The following is a 24,789-nucleotide window of genomic DNA, read 5'->3' on the forward strand; positions in this document are numbered from 1 at the left end:
TGAGCCTGGCTTTTCCATGCGTGCCAGAAAAGGAGAACACGGTGGCACTTAGCCCATGAGCCCCAGAGCATCCCTCACCCAGGTTCACTCACCTCACCAGGTCTCAGTGCATCAGCCCACGAACTCCATCTCCCCCTGCCCAGGTGGGCTCACACCTCTGCTCCTCACTGTCCCTTGGAAGCTCGGCTTGTGGTGAAGAGCAGCGCAACCGCTGGCATTTCCTCACAGCTGAGTCTGTAGCAGGTAAGACCAGATTAATGGGGTGTGTGTCGGAGGCTACACCCTGGTGCTGCAGATCCCAACATGCCTGCTGCCCCGGAGAGCTGACTCCAGAAATCAGGAACAAGGACCCAACAGATCTAGGGATGCAGGTTGCTGTGAAGGCAAGGGGAGAGGTGGAAAGCGTGCTACAACAGAGGGGCTGCTCGGGTTTGAAAGGATGACTATAAACCCTAGTACTCTTCATACCTCTTTGTGCAGGGAAATGTGGAAGAGCACAGCAAAGGGGGGCCATGGTGGAAGAGCCATAGCAAGGCTGGAGCAGCCACGCTTCACTTTCTGAATGATTCAGACAGGAAAAGCAGAACCTTCTAGGCTGTGAGGAATTTCAGCCTCCAGGATGGTGGGGACGGCTGGCACTTCCCAGGCCTGCTAGGGAATGACAGGCTTTTTTCTCCCAGGACATTCTGGTCACACAACGCACATTTTCTGGGGCTCCCAGGAGCTCTTAGGAAAATCCTACCCACTGAGAAGAGGGGCAGCCCCCTCATCATGCCTGCTTAGGAAAAGGGCAAGGACTGAACCTCTTGCCATGGGGAAGAAAATGAGGGGGGTGGAGAGAGACCTGCAGAGAAAGAGTTAAAAGAGCCAGGGAGCAGCCAGGCTGTGTTTGTTTGCTGTGGCTGTGTGGGCTGCAGGGTAGAAAAGAAGAACCTCCAGCCTGGAGGAGGCAAATGAGGGGGGGTCCTCAAGGATGGTGGCTGGGGATGAGGGAGGCTGCAGACCTTCCCCTGCTTGCTCCCATGAGCTATCACTGCAGGGGAACTCTGTCTCTCCAAAGGGCTTGGTGACAGAGCAGTGATGAGCTGGTGGGTCTAACAACCAGCTTGGTGCTGCCAGGTTTTTCTTGTGTGGAAGGCTCTGCTGTTGGCTGGGTCTCTGGCTGCTTCCTGCTGATGGAGTGACTTGGCTGTGGATGAAGACAACCAGATCGACTGCTGACAGAGACCAGGGCTCTGACACTGAAGCTGTCCCCAGCCATGTGAGCTCCCTCTGACAGATGCCTGCCGCAGACCCCAAGTTCAGAGCCCTCCCATGATGCTGCCTGAGCTGTAGGTAGGGAACAGCACCAGCGTGGAGGCTCTTCAGGGCCAACCTGTCAGGTTTCTGTGGGATATCAGGTCTTCCATGTTGGCACTGCACACCAAAGCAGCCCACAGTCATTGCCCAGGGTAGGGGCTACCTGTGTGCTGCACTAGAGCTGCTGTGAGAGCGACTGTCCGGCAGAGGCAGTGGGAGGCCACAAGAGGGGATTCAGGTGCTCTTGCAGAGTGGATGAAGTTGGAGTTTCACCAGGGACAGGATGGAGATGGTGTGGCTGTACGTGGTGCTGATCCTGGTGCAGCACGTCCTTGCTGTGACCTGGCTGTAAGTATGCTTTGTACTTGTCTGGATTGGAAAGTCACCTGGGGAGGTGCTGTCTCCCAAGAAAACAGGCAGATCTGTGAGAAAGGGTGGAAGAAGGAACCGGGCAGCCCAAAGGCAGCCCATTAAAGAGGGGCATCTTTGGGATCATGAGGGGAAGGGACAGTGAAGCTGGAGAGGTGCAGACCAGGACGAGAAGCAGGAATGTCCAATTTGGTACAGACAAGAGGCAGCACATCCCCTTCCCTGCCCCATTTCTGCTCAAAATAAGGCTACAGAGGGCTAGTCTACAGAGGGCAGACACAGCTCCGGCTCTCTCTTATCGGCGACTGACTCTCCCATGCCCCACAGGTACCTGGCCAAGCAGACTTCCCTGTGGGTGCTCCTCCGGGACCCCAGGGCCTGCGAGAGCCTGGCAGGGCTGGTAGAAGAGCAGGTCCGCCTTTGCCAGAGGGAGGTGGAAGCCATGGATGCGGTGAGGCGAGGCGCAGAGCTGGCCATCGAGGAGTGCCAGCACCAGTTCCACTCCCGGCGGTGGAACTGCTCCACGCTGCAGGGCCTGCAGGTCTTCAGCAAGGTGGCCATCCAAGGTCAGTGATGGGGAGGCGGTGCAGGGGGTCCCTTCAGTATGTCCATGGGATCTCCTTGACACACTGGCTCTTTTCGTGGGCTAGTGTGGCCAGAGTGGCCAGTGCCCTCCTCCATGTACTACCATAGCTGTCAACACGCAGCAAACGGAACCAAATGCATGTGTTATTACAAATATTAGTATTCTGGCTAAACTTTTCCTCATTTGTCCCGATTTGGCCTTTTTTGGTCCCATGTGGATTATTGTGGGTACTAGCTGGTGCAAACTGGTGCAGACTGACCAACCCAGCCCTTTGGAGTAGCAGCTCAAATCAAACCTTTTGCTCTGCAGCTGCAGTCCATTTTTATTGCAGGCCAAAAGAAAAGGATCTGCCTATGCCCCCAAACAGCACTGAATAGATTTTGCATGTGTTTGGGTGGGAAGAGCCATGCACAGAGCTATGAGCAAGAGTCTCTTTGGCTCCTAGACACAAGGCAGCAGGGTCCTCCCTGACAAACCCCTCTGTGTGGGAGGCTCAGACTCTGGCATCCCCCACCATGGCTTCCCTTTCACTTCTCCCGGTGGCTGATGAGTTGTCTCCCACAATGGGACACCTGGCCCAGGAACTGAGGGTGTCAAAGGGTCCCGAAGGACCCCACAGAGCCGTCTCCCTTAGTGGTCCAAAGCTTTAGAAAGAGCATCACCAGGAGAGCATCCTTACAGTGATTTCTCCTGAGCAGTCTCCATCAGAATACATCTTCCCTGCATGCAATCGCAACCTCTTTTCCCTTGTGCCGTGTCCCATCAGTGCCTTTCCCCCCGCAGACTGGTGCCATGTCTCTCCCCACTGCAGGCACACGGGAGTCTGCTCTCATCCACGCCATGGCCGCGGCCGGCGTTGCCTTTGCTGTCACTCGTGCCTGCAGCCGCGGGGGGCTGGAGAGGTGCGGATGCGACCCCAAGGTCCGAGGAGTCAGCCCCGAAGGTGAAGGAGGAGGGGGTGGCAGAGGAGAAGGTCCATGTAGGAAACCCTCACTGGGGGGGGGGGGTCACCTCCCATCTCCGCAGCCCTCAGCCCTTTAGTTGCTCCTCCCAGGGCTGCTGCAGCTTTATCTCACGGCTGCTTTCCCTTTGCAGGTTCCCAGCGGTCAGGCTGCTCTGATAACCTGTCTTACGGGGTTACTTCCTCTCAAGCCTTTGTAGACAACCCTGAGAGGAGCCGCGGTGCCTCCTCCAGCCGAACGCTCATGAACCTGCACACCAATGAGGCTGGGAGGAAGGTAAGGGCAGGAACAAGGGCTGGGGAGCGAGCCTGGCTTCAGCGGCTTCTCCCTGGCTCGGTGGAGCTCGGTCCCGCCCGCTTACCCTGAGGAGCCGCCATGGGTCCCCAGAGCAGGTCTGTGTCCTGCTGCCTTTTCCCAGCCCAGCACTGCGCTGCTCACACCGAGCTGGCTCCCCTCCTGTGTGTGTGGGTCCCAGCCTCCCTAACCCACCTCTGTGCAGGGTCTCCTTTTCCTCACAGGCTTCAGCCGTGATTTACCTTTCTCTGCCTTTTTTGCAAAGGAAATGGGTTTCTCCATCCTGCTCTGAAGGGCTTCCCTGTTCCTTCAGTACCTCCTGAATAAAACCACCATCTTCTGCAGGGGACACTTAGATCTGGTCCTCTGAATGTCCTCTGGCTCTGGGCAGATCTGTTCCCATCCCCACAGCCCCACGGGTCACAGCACGTCCCCATCTGTTCCTCTGCATCAAGGATTTCTTTTACATACCCATCCGGTTTCCATGGAAGGGAGTCCCTTCTCTTTCAAAATGGCCTGGCTTAAAGAAACTTTTTTACTCCCTTGCTTTCCCTTGCCTTCCCCTGGTCCCTTCCCTTCCCACCCCATGGAGGTGTGTGGGTACAGTGGCTGCTGCACCTGCAGCCATAGGAACTATGGGTCAGGGTGTCCCAGGTCTGACTGGCAGCTGCCTCCTGCTCCCCAGGCTCTCCTGGCCCACATGAAGGTACAGTGCAAGTGCCATGGCGTGTGCGAGGTGCACACGTGCTGGAAGGTGATGCCTCCCTTCCGCAAGGTGGGCAACATCCTCAAGGAGAAGTTTGAGGGCGCGACAGAGGTTTACCCCAAACGGGTCGGTTCCCACAAGCTCCTGGTGCCCAACAGCTCTCGCTTCAAGCCCTACACAGCTCACGACTTGATCTACCTGTTGGCCAGCCCAGACTTCTGCTACCGGGGCCCCCTGCGCGGGGTCTTTGGCACCTAGGGTCACCAATGCAACCGGACCTCAGCAGCCATGGATGACCCCAGCAGCCATGAGGGACAGCCTGGGGAGGGACATGGGGAGCAGGGGAAGGCGTGGGGAGACACACAGCCTGGGGGGGAGCGGAGGAGGTGTGGGGTTCTGCTGTCCTGGCAGAGAGGAGCCCCTGGCTCCAGGGGTGCCACCCCTGTGCTCCCTGCATGGCACCCCCTTGCCAGCCTTGTTGGGGTTTCTGTTGTTTGAATTGTTTTTCCAGAGGGAGGGTGGGAGAACACAGGCCCGATAAACCCTTCAACTTGAGAAATAAACCGTCTGCAATGGAAAGCCAAAGGTGTATGTCAGCTCCTTCCTGGTGCTGCATTTGGGACTGGCTCTGCTGCTTCCCATGGGCTGGGAGGAGAAAAGGCCATGGTGGAGTCCTCATGCTCAGGGGGATACATGGACTACAGCAAGTGAAAAACACCATGGTGCAGAGCAGGGGGGCGTAGGGGCCCACCTCGGACATCAGAGGGGTCACTGAGTGGTGTAATAGAGCAGTGGCATCAGAGAGAAGGGAGTGAGTTAGGTTTATGGGAACAACAGGCTCTTTATACATTGTTGGGAGATCTCCTAACTGGTATAGACCTACAGGGAGGGAGGGAGGCAAGAGGTGGTTGGGATGTCAGACAAGGATGCTTGGACCAGAGACTCTAAATCCAGGTTCCCAGGGCTGATGCCTTCTCCAATGCTCAGCTGCTCCTTTGGCTGGAGAAAAATGTTTCCAGGGGTTCCAGGCAGGTGCCACAGTGACATGCTGTTGAGTGAGGCTCCCCTCATGGTCTGCTGCTGCCCCTGGTGCGGAGCAGATGCTTGGAGGGGGAGATCTGGCCATGATGAGCTGCCATAACCAGCAAAGGGGTCTGGGAAGAGCTGTCCAAGCCTATCCAGGGTACTACGTCCCACCACAGCCCCAAAGACCCTGATGGAGCCCTGTGCTCCCTGCATATGTCACTGCTACTATGCATCACCCCCTGGAGAGGTCGAGGAACCTCTGGTGCCACAGCTCCACTTCCTCCTCTCCTTCCTTCTCACTCAGCACCCGGTATGTCTTGTTCCTGTGGCAGCTGCGGCGAAACACCTGCAAGGACAGCCTGAGCTCATGGGACTGATACCACTGCCCATCCCTCCCCCAGGAAAGGAGGATCTCCGTGATGGATGGCATATGGAGGCTGGGATGATGAGGGCACGAGGGGGAAGAGGGGAGAACCAGCAGGGAAGAAGGATGAGGGGCTGCTATCTAAATGTGTGTTTAGCTGAGATATGGGCTAGTGCTCTGTGCTGCTCTTGTGTGTTTGGGTTTTGTTACCACCTAGGAAGCACCCAGTAGATGAGGGAGACATTCCCCTGCAGGGATAGACAGGGATACCCAGACAGATGGGGGCCTCCCCACAGCTCTTCTGTCTCTCAACATTAGTGTCTGTCTCTGATGCCATCTCTTACAGCATCTGTGCAAATCCCATGGCCTCAATTACACGCCAGCTGCGCTTGGGTCGCTATTTGCCACCCCCTCCAAACACACACAATTCTGTCCTGCTGGAGGGAAAAGCAGTGTGCCTGTGAGTCCTGCAGGGACTTGGGCTGGCTGTGGAGGGACCAGTGATGGAGAAGGCTGTGTAAAGGGAAGTGCAGGCTGCTTCTTACCCTCTGGTTTTTGAGGCTCTGCTGGAGACACTGGTGGCTTTTGAACCCGCAGTAGCTAGGGTGCTGAATTCCATCTGAGTCACAGATCTGGGGGGAGACGTGAATGAATGCCAGAGGAAGAAGAGGAGAAAGAGGGATGGGAGTATCCACTGGGCACCCACCTGGTTTGGGACACCTCCATCTTTGAACGCACTGTACTCTGCCTTCAGCCAGAGGGCCACACGAGCGTCCTCACAGCCATAAGTGGCCATCCGGCTGCACCAGTACTCTGCCCTCAGCCCTCTGAAAACCTCTATGCCATGGTAGTCTGAGGTCTCCGGGAAGCTGGTCTGCAAAAATGGGATAAAGAGAGCTATGCTTCTTCCTCCTCTCCCCATCACCCAACCTAGGCTCCTCCTCAGAGGCTGGCAGGACATGCAGCATGCTCAGTACCTTGTTGCTTGCAGCCTGGTGCTGGGCTGAGATCTGAGGGTTGATGTAAGGGGAGAAGCTGCCCGTCTCACAGTGAACACGGTTCAGGGTATGGATGTTTTGACATTGCTCCCTCTTCAGTGAGCAGAAAGCGCAATCAGGACACAGGTCCATGTGATGCCGCCCGAGGCTGTCACACACCTAGGGTGGATGCAGTCAGGAGGTCAGTGGGGAAAAGGGAGACTGAGGAGCTCCCATATCCCTGGCTTGGAGCTTGCCTCCCTGGTCACCAGGTCAGCTTCTCCCAGGAAGTGGCACCTGAAAGGACAGTGCTGATGAGCTCTGGCTGCCCAAGGACTGTGTTCAGCGCTGCAGGGAGCCCTGCACCCAGAGAGAGTCAAGGTGGACATCAACATCTTTACCGAATCTCCGAACCCAAAGACGCTTTCTTCCATCTCCTTCCAAGCCTGAGCGACCACTGACGAGAGACAGTTTCCCTCCAGCATTGCATAGCACAGGATCATCACTGCCTCATCCGTCTTCAGGGCTAAAAGGCTGACAGAGGAAAGGACAGAGGAAGTCAAATCTCATCTCTTGTCACGAGCTGAAGAGAGACCTTTAGTTAAAAACTGAAGGAGGAAAAACAACCCCAAGGCAGAGCAAAATAAACGTTCCCAAAGAAACCTGGAACTCTTGGCCAAGCTGCGCAGAGAAATGCGGGTATCTGCAGAATATGTGCACATGGAATGGGCTGCCCAAGGAAGTTGTGAAGGCTCCGTCCCCGGCGGTGTTCAAAGCCAGGTTGGACAGAGTCTTGGGTGATACAATTTAGTGTGAAGTGTCCCTGCCCATGGCAGGGGGTTGCAACTGGATGATCTTAGGGTCCTTTCCAACCCAAACCATTCCGTGAATCTATGATTCTATGGTTCAGGAGTATGTGAGAAGGACTGGACAAGGAGCACAGCTTAAGAAACTTTCCCATAAGGTCCTTTTTTGTCCATCTGGGTGTACACCAAGGAGGTGTTAGAGGTCTGCTGAGTGTTGACCATGGAGCAGCTTCATTTGGGTCTGGAGTATGTAACTTATTAAGTCTCCCTCCTGCTTGAACCAATATATTTGTCAGAATGGGGAAAAAACTGGTGACAGTGAATTAACTGTTCATCCAAACCAACATGGGAAACTAAAAGCAGAAGATTTAATGCCAGCGGGATAAAGACATTTTGCATTTCTTAGGAACAGTAGAAATTGTAGACATGGTAAAATGGTGCCAGTTATCAGTAATGAAGCGTAAGAGGTAAAAATGCTCATTTGATATTTGTCTTCTGTGTCTGGAAACAAAACCAGTGATAAATAAAGCAACCGGTTTAGTTCCTGATCTTTCAGAAAGTAAGAACAGCAATTGCTTATGTTAAAATGCTCTTAAAATCCATACATGGGCTAACCTGTATGGAGAAGTTTTCCTGAGAGTAGCTTAAACTTTCTGGAGACCTTCAGGTTAGCATTAGATTTCCCAAGGCCTGGAAAACTTTCACCTAGGGTGAGAAGCTAAAGAAGCTGTACTTAGCTGAGCACAGACGCTAGTGGGTGGCCATTCAGGCAGTCAGTCAGTATGGGGATCATCTGGAAAGTTCTTTTCATTAGCAGATGGAACAGCAATGACTTTCAGTGACTAGAATTCGGGATGAGATTCATTCAAACCAGAAATTAGCTGCATTTTCCTGTCACAAAGGGTATCTACCATGGGAGCAACTGATGGGGTGGTTTCTCCACAGCTTGGAGACTTCAAAAAGGTATCACAAATTTCTCTTAGTAGAAGGCCACATGATGCTGTTTTTTCTTCAGGGCTCATCAGGCAGGGCTCTCCATCCTGTACGGAGCAGGAAGGCCAGGGTGAATGATCAGAGTAATAGCCAGGCCTGAAGGCTAAAAGAGATCAGCCTCCCCGCTGTTAAGCTCTTGCAGTTATGTGGTGTTTGAAGAAATGGAGATGTAAGGAATGACTAGAATATGTGAGATATGTGAGAGTCATACACTGCATGTACAGGAACATAGAGATGCTTGGCATTTGCATTGAGTTTGGGTGTGCACTCCCATAGGAGAACATGAGTGAGCATTAGGGTTACTAAGAAGTTTTGTGAACCTCCTTAGTGTGCACCTCCTTTTGTGCATACCCTGTCATACACCGTGGATGAAGGAGCTTACAGCATGTGCTCTGTACTTGCAGTGAGTCAGAAACAAGTGATGCTGTACCCAAACACTAACCAGCAGCAAATGAGCCTGTCAGAATCTCTGAAGGCATCTCTCTCTACTAAAAGAGAACCTTGAAAGTCTTAGTCATGGAAAATATGAATATTAGTTTTTTCTTTTAAAAAGACATTACAGTCAAGCTTGTTTTATCACAGTGCAGCAGATGTTGCTCTGAGCCTGCATCCAGGCAAGCAGACGTTACTTCAGCACGCCATCCTGTACTGTACTGTGGACAGCCTGCAAATGGTATTCTGTAGATACAGACATGTGAGCAAATTAGTGTGCTGCCAGCCCACAGCATGTCAACCACATCCACTGGAAAGCTGAGGACAGCTGAATACCTGGAAATCTACATCTCCCAAGCCTGTGCATCTCTTACTGCAATGCGCCACAGTGGGACCAAACTGGTCAGAGGTTTGTGAAAGAAAGGTCTGAGTTCAGAGAGGACAATAGAATGCAAACTGAGGAGAGCAGTGACATGCAATAATTCCTCCAGGAAAAGTTGAAAAGAATTAAAATGTGCCAGTAAAACACAGAAACAAACCCCCCATATCCTGTATCCTTCCACAGCCTATAAGATCCTTTATGTTCATTCCTCCATTCCATGGCTCCACATGATACTTTTAATCTAGGGGGTATTTTTGTTTCCTCTGTAAACATTCAGACCATTTAGGATACCAAGAAGAACAGGAAGTTTTAAATTTAGACCAAAAAGTCTGTGCTGATCCCACACTAAATCCTGTCTAAGCTTGTTCAGTTCAACCCTCTCAGCATTTTGCTGTGACTGGGAGCTGAATATCGCTGAGAGAAGAACCAGTGACAGCCTCCAAGGCACACCTAGCATTCCTCTTCTGTGAAGGATTGCTCTTTGTGTGTGGATTACCTGACACTGACAGTTTCTCTCTTTAAGCAGTTGTAACCCAGGAGAACAAGTGCTCACTCCATGTTGCTGATAAATCTGTGACAGCCAAAGGGAGTCCCTGCCACCACTCAGATGCTTGACTGCTTAGGAGCAGTTGGAGTTTCACCTTCAAGATTTGGTAAACTGGCTGGGGCATCCTGATGAGACACATTTCAGTTAATGACCCTGATATTATTCCCCAGACTCCTCTGAAAGAATTTACCCACAAATACGTCACTAATGGCTACTGTTCCACTACTTGCTTGTTATCCCAGTGACACATTGTGATTCAATTGCTTCTTCATCACACCAGGATGATCGGGCCAATAAAGCAAGAGGCATATTCACAGTCATTAAAGTGATATGAACGGCTCTGGTGTTTTCATCACTGAGGTATTAAAAAAAAAAAGAAGAAAAACTGTCCAGCTTGCTGTACTTTTTAAGAAACAGCAACTCCCACTAAAAGGGTTTAACAGCCTTTGCTTTCTCCAGCACACGTACTGGTCCAAGAAGTGTAGCCCAAACAAGACACAAATAGATTACAGGCAAAAGAGGCATAAAAGGGAACTTTTCTATAAAGAGTGCTTCCATAAGTAGCGATGAAACATCTGCTGAGTGTTGATGACCTACTTGTTCAGAACAGATGCCAAGTCAGATGTGGGCAGGAGCCTCTGCTGCACAGCAAACTTTAGATTTGTAGACCACGTTTGGTATGATCAGCTCTCGCACTCCTATTCACTACCTTCTGACGCTTTGCTGTTGACCCTATATGCACATGAATTGTGTCTGTAACATCCACTCACCCACCCAGGAAACTGAGTTGTGCCATCAGGTTGAGGTTACCAAGAAATTCTGTTGCCCTGTCTGCCGCATCCTCCTCTATCTCTGTTCTCCATCTCTGTTGTGAGGCTTTCTGGCCTCCTCAAGGTTACAAAATCAGCAGCTGGTTTACCACCTCTGGATGAGTGAGATGCATCTGTATCATCCCCGAGTGACAGCCAGTTCCTGAAAGCAGCTGAGAAGTGTCAGGAGAATGGGTCCACCCCACATCACCAGACCCAAGGAGAGGTCCTGGGCTCCTCCCTTGCTTGTGGGCACCTGGAATCCACAATGCCGTGGCACTAGCTACACCCCAGGGCTGTCCCTGGTTTCTCTCCTAGCGATGCCCAGCACCCTGGCACTGATCTTCGATGTAAACAGCCACCCTCCCACTGCTGCTGCCTTATGGCAGTGCTGGGGCTTTGTGTCCCATCACAGTGGTATTATAGACAAACGGTATGGACCCTGCAGAGTATAACAGCACTGCTGCTGGTCCCCTGCAGTCATTGACATGGTGCTGAGTATGTCAGTGGATGTGCATAAGTTTCACCATGCATCAGGGAAAGTCATAGGTCTAAAGCAATTTTCTAATGCAAATCCCTCCCTAGCTTAGTACCTCTGCACATTGGTGGCCTAACCTGGAAAAAGCCCAACAGTTACTTGGAGGCAATGTTTCAAAGGGAATGTGAAAAAATGTAATTAAGAAGAATCTGTGGGCCCAAATCAGTAATTGCTCAAAGGCAAAAAGAGAAGAAATCAGGTAAAAACCTGTCTTGCTCTAATATCTCAAGACATGGAGTGACACACACAGAGCCTACTTCAGCGTATCTCTGAAGAGTGCTAGCTAACAACATCCACCTTTCCCTCGTCATGATGACAAGGATTTGGGCCATTAACTTTCAGCTGCTGAACCTCTCCAATATTGGCTGGCTGTGTGAGATGGAGTGAATACCTGAGGCAAGCAAAAAAGATTATAAGGAGCAAACAGCAGCTCTCTAGCACTTTGTAACCTCTGATTTAGGGCAGTTGCTGCAGGAAACTAAAACCACTAAGCAAATAGCCATTCTTAGCATTTTCAGAAACAAAAGAGATCTTGGCCTGCATGCCAAGAAGACAGGCAGGCTGGATAGGTACCTGACAGATCAAACCCAGAAAGTAACCTGACACAGGAGCTATTGGGAGGATGGGGATGTAAACACATCTCTCCTGCTGACCTGTTCATATTGCAGTCCTTTACCTCTGCCCCTGAGACACTGAGAGACCCCTGCTTTGAGAATCCCAGAAGCCTGGGAGCATTTGAATTTCGTCTAGCCTGGTGGTGAGAGGCAAACCTGCCTTGTTACTATCCCCCTTTCACAGTTAGTTGTGCACAGTAGCAATAGTGGGACACTAAACTGGTCCCTGGACTCACTGGATGGTCAAAAGATACCACTACATAATCCCCAAGTCACAGCTAGTTCCTGAAGCAGCTGAGAAATGTGAGGGGAATGGGTCCCATCCTGCACTACCAGACCAAAGTGAAAAAAGGAATTGCAGACAGGTGATGATGCTAAGTCTTAAAGAGTGGTGTTTTTCTGGGGATGGTATTTTTAATGAATGGTCTGATCTTAAAGCTGCTGGGGATGAAGTACATAAGCACCACAGGAACTGCTTGGAGGGGTAAAACAGGAGGAGGAGGGTGCAGCCACTGGGAGGGCTCTGCTCAGCCTTGTTGGAGAAGCTGGGCTCATGAGCATCCACGCACAAATACCAACAGGGTGCGGGCTGTATCCAGGACAGCCCTGACACTGCGAGAGGTGTAGGGGTCGTAGAAGGCAAACAACGCGCCAGCAGAAAGCCATGGGGAAAAGGGCAAATGCAATTCCTGTGTGCAAACAGGAGAGCAGGGGAAGGAGGTTGAACTCCTTCTGCACACCCAACTGCCAAAACCCGTTGCTGAATGGTGCACGCAGAGCTGGAGCGTGTGGATGTTTTGAAAGGACACTGAAAATTGCCACAGAAAATGAGAGCTGGATGGGCTTTACAATGGAAGAGCCACAGAGCTCTTTTTAGCAAGGCTGAATCATCCTATATAGGTAACTTTGTGGAGAGGAAATACTTGGAAATAAATAGCTCATTAATTGTGGAGCAGAAAGCACAATAAGGACTAGAAATGGAAAGTAAGTGCACTAAGAGACATTTCCCTCCCATAATGGCTCACTGCTAGCAGAAAGACCACAAAACAGTGCTGCAAATTCCTCACCTTGTTATACTACTGACTTTGGCCTGTCTCTCTCTAAAGGTCATAGCTGGCTTCAGCAGGTACTATGAAAGCTAGTAGAGCTACCAGAGCAGCCACCACAAGCAGGAGTGAGGAAGAAGAGATCTATGTCCTGCTGGACATAAGACCTTAGGGAGGACACGCAGCCCTGGTTTGTGCCTGTCACAGCCGTGTACACCTTGCATTAAACCAGGTGCTGAATGGCACCTCTGCACGGCGACCAGTCCCACCCAGCACTGCTCCTCTTGCTGGAATGGAAATGCCTCAAAGCATTTTGCTCTTTTTTTAGGTCACACATTGAAGTCCCTTTGCGAGGAAACAGGATGTGGTGAGCAGCAAAGCTGACAGGCATGGTCTATCTTGCCTTTTAATCCTCACTTGGGTTTAAGCTTTGCTTAGCATGATTGATGGGGCTCGGCTGCCGGGTTACAGACACACAGTCAGCTTTAGGGTCTTTGAGAAACTCTGCAGCAGCATAGTGAGTGTCATCTGCAATCACAGCAGACCAGCAGTAATCCCAATGTAACTTAATCAGAGCAAGGCTCAATTTCAGAGGCAGGGAAAATGAACATGTCCTCAATGAAATGGAATTTTGCCTTAGAGTACTTACACAAGAAGAAGTTTGTCAAGCAGTAAATTAGGAATATAATAGGAATAATATGAGGAAGTAGGATGACATAAGTTACAGCCTTGCACAAGGACAGTTACAGCTTTAACAATAGGATGCAATTCATTTTTACGTGCAGAAGTGGGAGCTCTGGTTAACTGTAGTAGTGTGGCGTGCAGTGTGTTTAATAGACCCCACAGAGGTACAGTCGTGCACAAAACATGTGTGCTTGCAGGAACATCACTAGCCAGCAACAGACTTGAAAACAACATGATTTCTCCATGAAAGGCACACCTACACAGCATTTTTGTTTTTCCTCTTGGCAAGGAAAGTAATCTTTGCAACTCAGTCAAAGCAAGTGGTCCTCAGCTACAAAGGACTAAATGATCAAAAAGTAAATTTGAACGAAAACAATAATTCTTTTGCAGGTCTTTTCTGTTTGGACTCACCTCAGCTGCTTGAGGACAGAGGCAAATTGATCCTAGCAGATCACCTGAGAAGAAATCAAGATGCTTGACAAGCTCCTAGAGCATCCCTAGACCAGAGAATCTAAGAGGGGTGTGTAAAAGGATTGCAGTAAGCTGGGCTGTCACAGGGCATGCAGCTGCTTTCAAAGCCAGAACCTGGAATCAGAAACTCCTTAAGAAGAGCAGTGAACAGATCCAGAACACAGAGACGTGCTCAAGGAGCAGTAGTGGTCCTGCACAGCCAGGAGCAAGGCTCTGTGCTCCTGGCTCTGACTTCTACCTCAGGGCTGCTTTTGCTCTACCTGGGTGAGGACAGAGCACTCTGCAGAGCAGAAACATCTGCTTCACGTTGCACAGTGAGATACGTTTACCCCAAGGAAGCTATTTCTGCAGGTCACCCAGATTGCCAGGAGTTGGGAGGATGAGGGCAGGAGGTGGTTGCACACTGCAGATGACCACAGGCTGGGGATACGCTTTGCTTAGGATGCAGAGGCAATAGCATTGTCAGGAGCTAGCAGTGCTGGGTCACCCTCTCCCTGCTCACTCTGTGCTGGAGGAGGGGGCTCCCCGGCCGCAGTCTTGCTCTGTATGGGTCATCTTGCTCCAGAAAGCCTGCCTGCACTCACCAGCTGAGGGCAGGAGCGTGAATACCATGTACCGGTACGCATTAGGACATCCCTGCCCGGGTGGCGTGTGGTACCCTGCCAGGCAGGGAGATGGGTGCTCCCCTTACCTGCCACGGAATGCCGTTTCCTGCACCTCCTCCTGAGGGCTGCCTGTTGTGCTCTCTGAGTCTGGCTGGGTGCTGGAGTTCAGAGAAAAGCCCTTCCTGCCCACCTGAGACATCTCCAAGTCCAGGGCCATGTGGATCAGCTGCCAGATGCCCTTCTGCAGGTGCTGCTCCCAGGCTTGGTCTGGCTCCGGAGGGGATCCCAGCCAGGGAGGCACTGGGGCAGGGGTAAGTGGGACCGGCAGGGTCAGCCCCCTGCCTTGGTGGGCTCTCGGCAGCTTTGTTGTGCTCAGGGCAAGGTTCCTCGGCACTGGTTTCTGATTTGAGAGCGCGTAGGAGTACTTCAGGAGAGTGTCCACGCTGGCGCGAAGCAGGCTGTCAGCAGGCAAGAAAGCTGGCCCTGGAGCTGGGGAGAGAGTGGGATGGGGGTACTGAGCCAGCCAGAAAGCTGATGTGAGGGGGGAAAACAGCTATGGGATGTCAGCAGGAGAGCAGGGATACCCAGCACGGATAGGTGCAGCCATACCTTCTTCTGCAGGGGAGCTTTTGCCCCTTGTCCAGGAGCCCACTGTGTGGGTTTGCTCCGTCGGGAGAAGGCTTTTTGGAGACAAATTCAGGCATGGGATTCGCTGAGCAGAGGAGAGAGGCAGAAACATGAGTCCCACTGTGCTATGTTCCCTTCCTCCTCGCTCCTTCCATCTCCCAGGAAGGGATTCCCCACCCTGTCTGGAATTTCGCACCACACCTTGATGTAGAACTGGTGTGTGAAGCAGCGGTACTGGGCGAAGTGGCAGAAGGTCTGAAACCACGGTGCTTCCTGGAAGTCAGAGCAGACTGGCCCTGGAGAGAGGTGAGAGACAGATGTGGGATGAGGGCAGGATGCAGGCTTGTTTGTTCCATTGGGCTGGGTGCAGCAAGAGGTGGGGACCCCTGGACAGCTGTTTTCAGAGCAGCTTGTGCTTGAAGCTATGCCTCCAAGTGGAGACCACAGCCTTGTGCTACTGCAGCTCCCAATCCCAGGTGACACATGTACTTTCCCTCCAAACTACCCGGCTTTTCAGTTAGCCCTTCTGCCTTTTTTTCACATGGTTATCTTCCCTTTCACAGAGACTCAAACCTGCTGTTTCCAGTTCCTGATAAAGACTCTGTTATCAGTCCTTGAAGGATTTAAAAATAGAAAAAAGGCAAGCAGAGATGTGATGGGTTAAAAAGGCGGCTGGAGTGGGCCTAACAACACCGGAGGAGACAACCTCTTCAGGGCAAAATAGTCTGACATTGATTCCATCTGTGCAGGGGATGGAGCAAAGTCCACAGGGCCAAGATGCCACTGGCAAAGTCTGTGCCTGTACACACATACACCATAGTCTTGACCAGCACTGCTGACACTACTGGCTTAAAAGCTGCAGCTCTTCCTGCAGGGATTGCAGAATAGCTGAGGTCACGCAGGACAGCTGAAAACCCTGGGAGGTTTGGGGAGGGGGTAATCTTGTGCTCTCTCTGCTCACCGCCAGCCCGTTCCACACACCAAATGGGTTAAGTGCTGGCTGAGGCAGAGCAGGTTAGTAGTGGAATTGCACTGCTCTCCTCTTAGTTGCTTGTACACCATCTTTTACACCGTAGGCGCTGCTCTTGGGCTAAGCATATGGATTCACTAGCAGAAGTAGGATTTCAGGTATCCACCAGGATCCCAGCCCAGAAAAGTGCCCAGATTGTAGGGGACATGCCAGATCCCCACTGTGCCCTTTGCTGATGCTCTGTGGAATCTCTCCAGGATGTGGGTGGCATGGACTCAGCCAGTGCAATGCTCTTCTGTGTGGACTGGGAGCTGCAGAGTTACACTCCATCACACAGCCACTGCTTGCAAAGGAACATTGCTGCCGTTGGGCAGGGCAGGAAGCCCAACCGCTTGCTAACCCCACTATTAGCCTGGCTCTCCCAGCGTTCCCAGCAGTGCACACCAGACCAGACTTGGAGTATTACAGCTTGCTATGTCCTGCCAGAAACCATTCCTGTGCTGATACAGAAACGTTCCATTTTGGTGTGGAAGAAGAAGAAAAGCACATTTTCATTCCAGCATCTGGGAAGAGAAGAAAAATTTGACACAGATGAAATTTCCCGTGGGCTCTCTTTGCTGGTCTCTTTATTTCCATGATGGTTCAGCTCTCTCACAGTCCGTTGAACACTGATGACATGGCCTGACGAGCAGCTTGCCTCCTTTAGCACTGATCCCTCTTTCCTCTCATCATCTCATCTCCCCTATGGAAATACTTGCCTGGCTTTCAATCCTCTGACTTTCCTGCCAAGAGCAGCCTTTCCCAGCAGTAGCTGCTTGGTTTAATCAATATTATCTTCTGCCTTCTTCCTCTGCTCCTCCTGCCCATGTGGTTGCTGGTTTGCTGCAAACAGCTACAGCTTCTGCTGGGTGTCAGGAGGCCTCTGGGCTTTGTGGCCAGCTCACAGGAGCTCCCAGCGTGGGGGAAAAGGAAGGTAATTGGGGCAATTAATTAACAATCACTAAAGAGCTGGAACCAGCCAAGATGTTTGCATGCACTCAGCAGGAAAACATCTTCCTGAGTCATCTTCCACAGCAAAGAGTGTGAAAAGGCTTCATGTAGGCTTCCCTTGTTTGAAAGGCAAGGTAACTGCTTTCCTCAGCACCACACCTGAAGAGGCTCATGAATACTTGGATATAGACGGCACTGCCGTTTTAGCTGTGAGGACGCTAGAGACAAAACACGAGGGCACGTGCTCTGCTGTGTCTGCTCATTCGCTCAGCCCAGCCGCAACATGCACCAAAGTAGCCCTAAAGCTGGAAAAAAGGGGACTGTGGAGGGGAATAAAGTCTGCAGATGGGGGTGTGGGGCTGAGGGATGAAGGCAAAGAGGGCATCCTGCAAAATTGTCACATCTCCTGGAATTCCCAGGTGTTTCTGCTCTTGGCACCTGAGTTTCCAAAGGCAGCAGCAGTGGGAACGTGTCTGGATATGCCAAAAAGTGGTGCTAGGGTGAAGGGCATCGCCAGGCGAGGAGCCATGGACAGATGGTGCACTGGAACCCTGGGTGCACCTAGTACCATGGCACTGTAGATTGCAGGTGCCCGCAAGTGAGCGAGGAGCCCAGGACTCATCCCTGGGTCTGGTGATGCAGAGTGGGACCCATTCCCCTGACACAGCTGCAGAAACAAGAAATAGTTGCCCTCAAGCTGCAGTCCAAATAAGCACAGTTGGCTGATCATTCAGTTCATTGACGTTCATAGCTAAATATAAAGACATATTTTTTATGAGAAAATTGGTCCTATTTTTTTTTTTTCCTCTGAAGAAAAATACAACAGAAGTAGTCCCAAGTTTTTCAGCTGCACAGATATAATTATGCCACTTAAATTCTCTGATGCAGGGGTGCAGGGAAAGTATCTCTGCAGAGATTTAAAGGGTGCTGTTGCTATGGCGCTTTCTGAACTGGGATGTTTCTTGGCTCCTGAAATGTTTAACACTTAAAAAAGCAGCTTATCAGCTCAAGCTTTCTTAAAGGCCCATGAGAGTCTGTACACCAAGCTTCTGTGCTAAACCCCACATCATGCTGGAAGCAGGCAGTCAGGTTGCAACATGAAGTGTTGGGAAGAGATGATGAGCTTCAGCAAGCTTCAGAAAACCGTGGCCAGCTTTTTGCCCCACCAATGGAGATGTGGAGAAGACAAAGAGCTCAATGAAGGGCCAACAAATTGGCCGTGCTTTCAGCCCATGACCCGTGAAGAGAGTTCAGGGCAGCTGTGCTTCTTCAGCTGGGTGAAGAGGAGGTGGGAAGGTGACTTAACAGCAGCCCACAAGGACCTGAAGGAAAGCTACAAGATGACAAAATCAGTCTCTTCTTGGTGGTGCCAGACAACACAAGAGGGAAGAAACTGCAAATTCCTGTTTGGGAGGTTAGGAATGCCCATTAGAAAAAGCTTTTTTTTTTATTCCAGGAGAGCAGTGCAGCACTGGAAGGGGTGCCCAGAGAGACCACAAAACCAAACTCCCTTGAACAAAGCCAGGGTGCTCTAGTGCTGCAAGTGTCCTGCTCCACACTGGACTTTGGGCTAGAAACCCCAAACCAACCCATTGCAACTCATCCCCATCCCCATTCCCTCAATCCTGGGTCGTTCTGCGGGGCATAGAAACAGCAGGCACTGCTCCAGGAGGAGCAATATCCCTACCGTTGGGGACACGGCCATGGTTCTCCTCTTGGTCCAGCTGCAGGATGATGGGGCTGAGGCAGCCGTGTACCTGGCGCAGCTGGCAGGACACCTCTGCCTTCCAGGGGGGCTGCAGGTGGGCGAAGAAGAGCCGGTACTCTCCGTCTGACAGGGGGCTGCCCGGAGCAGGACCCACCGGAGGGGCGACACAGGACATGAGCAAGGCCAGCAGACCTGGGGGAAATGCAGGCTGTGCTTAATCCTTCTGCACGGGGACAAGCAGGGAGGGGAAATGAAAGAGCAGCCTGCTCCTGTCTGCTGGTGGTGAGTGGGGCATGGGGTATCAGCTCCATCACCCCTGTTTGCAGGGCTCTGGGGGAACCAGGACCCCTGGGAAAAATGAGAAAACAATGAACAACAAAAGAAGAAAAAAAAAGAGCGAGAAAAAGAGAAAAAAGTAAAGAAAAAAGAAAAAAAAGAATAAAGAAAAACAAGAAAAAAGGAAAACGTTTTAAAAGAAAAAATAAAGAAAAAAGAGAAAAAGAGAAAAGAGGAAGAGAAAAGAAAAAGAAGAAGGGAAGGGAAGGGAAGGGAAGGGAAGGGAAGAGAAGAGAAGAGAAGAGAAGAGAAGAGAAGAGAAGAGAAGAGAAGAGAAGAGAAGAGAAAAAAAGAAAAAAATTACAAGGAAAAAATAAATAAAGGAAAAAGGAGAGAAAAAGACAAGAAACAAGAAAAAGGGAAAAATAAAGAAAAAAAGAAAAATAAGAAAAAAGGAAAATAAGAAAAAAGGAAAAATTTTAATAGAAAATAAGATAAAAATCAAAATGTTAGAAGTTGGGAGTTTGGGGAGCTTGATTTGGGTAGAGGAGAGAGATTTTTACTTTTGGTTTTGTTTAGTTTGAGGGATTTTTTTTGGTTCTTCCCCTACAAAAGCCTTACTTGCCTCGTGCCTCTGGAGGCACCCACAATGATGCAGTCTCTGCTCCCACCTCTGTGAGCTGCCCACTCCACCACACCAGGGGCCTGAGCCCCTCCGTGGGGACATCCCTCCATCTTTCCCCTTCTCTCCTTTGCCTTCAGCTGGGTCCTTTCCCACTGCCTTCTGCACCCCAAGCAGGGATGCTCTGCCCCAGCCCCATGTCCCTCCAGCCACCCTCCTGGGGGAGGCAGAGCCTGTGGTCCCAGTGGGGAGGTCTAGTGGGGCAGGAATGAGGGGTGGCATCAGCAGGGGCTTCCAGCCTCCCTCCAGCACTGCCTCTGTGGTGGCCCAAAGAAGGTGGGCAGGGAGCAGGCAGGGGCACTCACCCACTAGGCACAGCAGCCTCAGCATGTCTGCCCCAGGCCTCAGCACTGGGTCCTCCTTGGTGGCCCGGGGCAACGGTGGAACGAGAAGGAGGTGGTGTCAGAATGAGAAGGGAACGACATCACAGCGGGGCTGGGGAAGGGCACGTGGAGGGGGGCTGAAACACGGGGCTGGGGGGAGATGGGCACCCCATGAGGAAGGCAAGCCTTTGTCCCACTACCGGGACAAGGCAAGCTACAGGAATGGGAGCCAAGCAGGGAGCTTCCCCTCTGCTCGCTGACACAGTGGGGGCTGGCAGAACCTGCAACAGCATCTGAGGCATGGCCAGGCTACTCCTGTGCTGAGAGTGCCCCCAAAGTTGTACCTTATATCCCAAAGCATTTTGTGCTCTTCTGCAGGGGAAAGGCAACAAAACCTCTTCCAACTGCAAGGGATTGAGGACAACCCCCCATGCCTCCCTAGGTATGCATCCCAGCACTGGCTTGCTTTGGGATGCAGGGGGAAGCTGGCTTGATCTTTTCTGGGCAGCCGTGCCACTTTCTGACCCCCCATGGAGCACTCGCTGGTCTCCCTTTGCCTCCAGCATGGGTGCCCTGAGCACCGCTTTCTGCATGGGAAAGCTTTCTCAGGCAAAAGTAGGAATGGTGCCAACAAAAGAGGCTTTGGGACCACCAGTGCAGAGGTGCCCAGAACCCTCAAGGGCTGATTTTGAGGGACACCCACACCCATGTGCCCACGCTGGTTCTTACTGCAGAGACCAATGCGTGGGGCACAGACACAGCGACCCACATGTGCACGCTGTCGATAGCCACCAACGCATCACTTCCCATGGCTGGGCACTTTGTGATGTGAGGGGGAAAGACACGACCATCACCAGCACGGGCAAGCAGCTGTCAGGGAGGTTGGAAAGAAAACGCCTGGCACAGCAGCTACAAGAAGTGCAGCCGTAAGCAGAACGCAGGGCAGCACAGTGGCTTTGTGCAGCCGCTGCATCACCCCACAGCCTCCGCTTGCCTGGGAATTGGCACCCTTACAAAACCGAAGAGGAGCTGCAGGCAAAACAGAGGAAGTTTTCGCTGTGTAGCAGGGTGCTGCTGAAGGAGTCACTTCTAACATAAAGCCCAGGAGATTCGAGCAGTATGCAGTGTATACTGCAACACATGCAATGGCGGCAGAGTGCTGCGGATGCCCTGGCCGTGACTGCAAGGCTGGCACACCACCTGCCTGTCCCCTGAGTAGCCATACAGGCTATCACAGTGAAAGCTCAAATCACTTCAGTCCATTATACAGGTGTCTGGCAACAGCACGTGGCTTTGCTGGTCCTTGCAAGAGGCAAGCTGTGGTTTGCTGTAAGATGTCTTGTTGGAAGGTAACGTGTCTGAGATGCTGGAAGCCTGACCATTTATCAACAGCATTGAGCTTTAGGATGTTTTTGCAGCTTCTTAGAAAGACAGAGAGCAGGAGAGATCTCCCAGCCACCTCCTGCCACTCACATTAAACCAGGCAATGCTGCTGGCACTTGCAAATTATAACCAGTTCCTACTCTTCCATTGCTTAGCTTAAGATATATTGCTTATTAGCTGATGTTAGACAACTCCAGGTCCTTCAGCTGCCCAGCTCTGTTAATCCCTTCTGCTCCCCCATGACAACAGAGCCCTGGCTGAGTTCTTGTGCAGCTTCTCAGAGTTGTTCAGTGCTGACCTCAGTGCCTGATGGAAATACATGATGTAGGGAAGCACTCTAGTGTGTCACGTCACACAGTGTTATTAATGTTTGGCAGGTGCTGGCTACACAGCCCGTGTGTACACGTGCCAGAAAGAGATTTATGGCTTATGAAAACAGGAAACAAGAACGAATGGACCAGAGTCCCTGGACATAAACTGAGAACTCAAACATGAGGCAGAAGATGAAGGAGCTGTCAGAGCTTGATGCTTGGTCGGTGCTCTAAGTAGCAATGCCTGTGGGAGCTACTGTATAGTTGCAAAGAAAGTGATTAGCCATGTGAGGACAGGTTGGCCACTTAGTACTTCTCATGCACTGTGGCATGCCCTGCATTTGGTTCAGGTTGTCTGAATCCTTCAAGGAACTCTTACGGTCAATGCACCACATGCATTGAGAACCTGGTCTGCAGCCTGCACCCAGCAGGCTTGGAGACTGCGAGTGCAGGAGGCACTGCTGTGCTGTGTTGTTCAGCCTGGTTTGCTGCTGGCTATGGGGCACTTGTGTTTTAAGCCACCACAAAAAAAAAGAAGTCATTTCTGTGGGAAGAACAGTCCTTTGGACAGGATGCATCAGTGCTGCAAGCTATGGGGGAGTCTTCCTTTCTGGTGCATCAAGCAATGAGAGGGGTCAGTAATGCGCAGCACAGCGGGGATGTTAATCCAGTATTTGCTGACTCCCAAGGGTTAACTTGGCACCTTTAAGCCTTCCTCCCTGACGACGCAGTAGAAGCTGTGTCGCTTTTGCACTGAAGCAGATTTGCAATCTTGTTCTCAGAACCACCATGAAATGGAGTTTCCTGCAGATGCTGCTCCTGAGCTGATGTACACAGTTGTAACCCCCAGGCCCAGAGTGTACCTGGTGCCAGCAGCAGGAATGTGTAACAGCAGGATAACAACTCGCTGGAGTTGTGTTTTCCATGTTGCCATCTGATTGCTGTGTTGCTTCTGAGCTTCGGAAGAGCCTGTGTGGTTTGTGAGGGACCACCTCTGGCAGACAAGCTCCTCTTGCAAGTGAGCCTCGTTCTCTTACTGCGGCTGTTTCACAGCACTTCCCACTCTGTGCGTTCCACCACAAACTCCACCACCAGCAGCAATGTCTGAAAACCAGGCCCCTGTGCCCTGGCCTCGTCTGTGTTCAAAGCACAGGCCCCACCAGCAGCAATAAAGTCGCAAGAAAAACCAGCTTCAGAGCCAATGTTCAGCCATCTGCCCCTAAATCAAGTATCCTGGTGGGGGAACCTCAAGGAGAGGCAGAAGATGGCAGTAGTAGGCTGAGACGTGGGACAATGAAGCCGCTGGCTAAACAGCAGTGCCCCCCCCAGCACCTACAAGAGGTGGATTGAGATGTCCTCCAGTGCTGCATCTGGAGGATGCAGAGCTGCTTCTCAGGAGCATGCCTGGGCTCTAGATCAGCTGCCACCTGGTGCTTAGGGCAGAGTGGACAGCCCAGCCAAGAAGCCGTGAGAGTCATTGCACAGCAACTGAGTAAAGGTCCTCTTCCAGTTCAGCTCTAGGTCTTTCATGAAGAATAGACTACTTCAAGAGCCCTATTCAGAACACCTTCATCCTGGTAGCTATGGGCCTGTGTGAAGGGATGGGGGTACCAACCCCCTCAGACAAGGGCTGAGTTCTCCATCTCCACAGACAAAAGCATCAAAGAATGTTCTGATTTAAACCATAATGCTACGAATTGCTGACTTTAATCACAGGTTAAACAGTCTTCATTCCACATTTGTACTGTATTTTTGTAGGTTTACTGTCACTGGCTGAGAGCTATGTGATATACTGATAAATATAGACTTTACATTAAAATTGGCACTCATTTTAATTTGCTGGATATGTTAATCTATTCACATTTATTCAAGCACTGTACAGTTATAACATGCATTAATTCAGACAATTTACATTTTATTTTGTTAGGAAATAGTGAATGAAGCAATTTTTTACTTGTCATTTAGAAAATGGAATATTTAATTGATTGCAAAACCAGCATTTAAAAATGGTTTCTTGAATTCATGAGACAACCTCTAATGGAGTGGATTCATAAAAGAGTGCTCGACTGAACTGCTCTGGTCTTTTCAAGGACTCGTTTAGTGCAAGAACAACCTGATCTAAGCACAAGGTTATTCCTAGTGAGAGCAGGAGCTTGGTCTACAGCGCTCCAGAGAGTTCTCTTCCCACCTAGATCTTCCCATGGTAACTGAATGGGTTCTTCCAATGACTGGATTCTTCAGGCTTTTGGAGTGAGAAGATCTCATGGGGTCAAACTTTATTTTCTTGTTTGCTATTGGTGTGTAAAAAATAACTCCAGCATTTTCTCCTCCCAGCCTGGTGTTGAATGAGTTATTCCTTCAACGGCAGCAACCCAAAGCACTGAAATTACATTGTACATCTGCAAAAACAGACCGAAGTGGGCAACTTGCTGAATACTTTTTCACACTAGGCTTTAGGAGTTGAGTGTTTGCCATGGGTTTGCCTGTCCTCAAGATTAGGGCAAACCCATAATTTTTAAACTAACTCTCCCATTTCTTTCATGTGCTCAGAAGAGGAACCATAAATTAGCAGAAATGAAGATGTTTGGCTATTTTTATAAATGAAATGCATTTTATTTCATAAAAGCATCTATATTTCTTCTTATACTGTAACTGTGAGCTCCACTGAAGAAATATTCACTTGTCTTTGGAAAGCAAGATGGGACATTTTGTTTCCTTCTGTCAGTCCTTAACTGTTGTAACGCTGCAGCCTGCCTTGCCTTTTGCTGCTGCTTTAGAGCAGTCAGGGATTGCATGCACCGCAGATATTGCCACTCGGCGTGCCAGCATCTCCACAGTTTGTCCTCCTGCTTCACACGGCAGAGAAAAAGCAGCGCTGTGGTTGGTTATACAAAGGAGAACGGCTTAGGAGCTGTCAAACCAGCCAGGTCTGCTTCATACAGGCCCCTTACGCTTGCTCTGGAGTTTGGATAATCACACTAGGTTGAGTAATCTACTGATGAGCACTTG

General features: G+C 50.9%; 2 protein-coding genes across 5 annotated transcripts; one reads left to right on the plus strand and one right to left on the minus strand.

Moving 5' to 3' along the window:
• The first annotated feature begins 1,809 nt into the window (after positions 1 to 1,809).
• Positions 1,810 to 4,714, plus strand: LOC133269765 (protein Wnt-4-like). The gene is given in 4 exon segments (XM_061454431.1): positions 1,810 to 2,234; positions 3,066 to 3,197; positions 3,350 to 3,492; positions 4,196 to 4,714. Coding segments are annotated over 4 exon segments (1,044 nt in total). The 5' UTR covers positions 1,810 to 1,984.
• A 347-nt stretch (positions 4,715 to 5,061) lies between these two features.
• Positions 5,062 to 20,129, minus strand: ACRBP (acrosin binding protein). Of its 4 annotated transcripts, none has more exons than XM_061454111.1 (10): positions 19,753 to 20,062; positions 18,785 to 18,997; positions 15,339 to 15,433; positions 15,120 to 15,222; positions 14,597 to 14,999; positions 6,985 to 7,117; positions 6,584 to 6,763; positions 6,313 to 6,480; positions 6,152 to 6,238; positions 5,062 to 5,215 (listed from the first exon to the last, which is right to left on the minus strand). In XM_061454111.1, exons 1-10 carry the CDS (start codon positions 19,814 to 19,816, stop codon positions 5,096 to 5,098), a joined length of 1,566 nt encoding a protein of 521 aa, XP_061310095.1. In that variant the 5' UTR covers positions 19,817 to 20,062; the 3' UTR covers positions 5,062 to 5,095. The 4 variants fall into 4 exon arrangements, with proteins under 4 accessions (XP_061310095.1, XP_061310097.1, XP_061310098.1 ...); XM_061454113.1 differs by lacking the exon at positions 19,753 to 20,062 and adding an exon at positions 20,069 to 20,129 and having other exon boundaries at positions 5,064 to 5,215; XM_061454114.1 differs by lacking the exon at positions 19,753 to 20,062 and adding an exon at positions 20,069 to 20,129 and having other exon boundaries at positions 5,077 to 5,588.
• Between the last annotated feature and the right edge of the window lie 4,660 nt (positions 20,130 to 24,789).

Source organism: Pezoporus flaviventris, unplaced genomic scaffold (genome assembly GCF_033815535.1).
Source record: "Pezoporus flaviventris isolate CSIRO_AGI_PZ_B2104156 unplaced genomic scaffold, CSIRO_AGI_Pfla_v1 ptg000015l, whole genome shotgun sequence".
Lineage (NCBI taxonomy): Eukaryota > Metazoa > Chordata > Aves > Psittaciformes > Psittacidae > Pezoporus > Pezoporus flaviventris.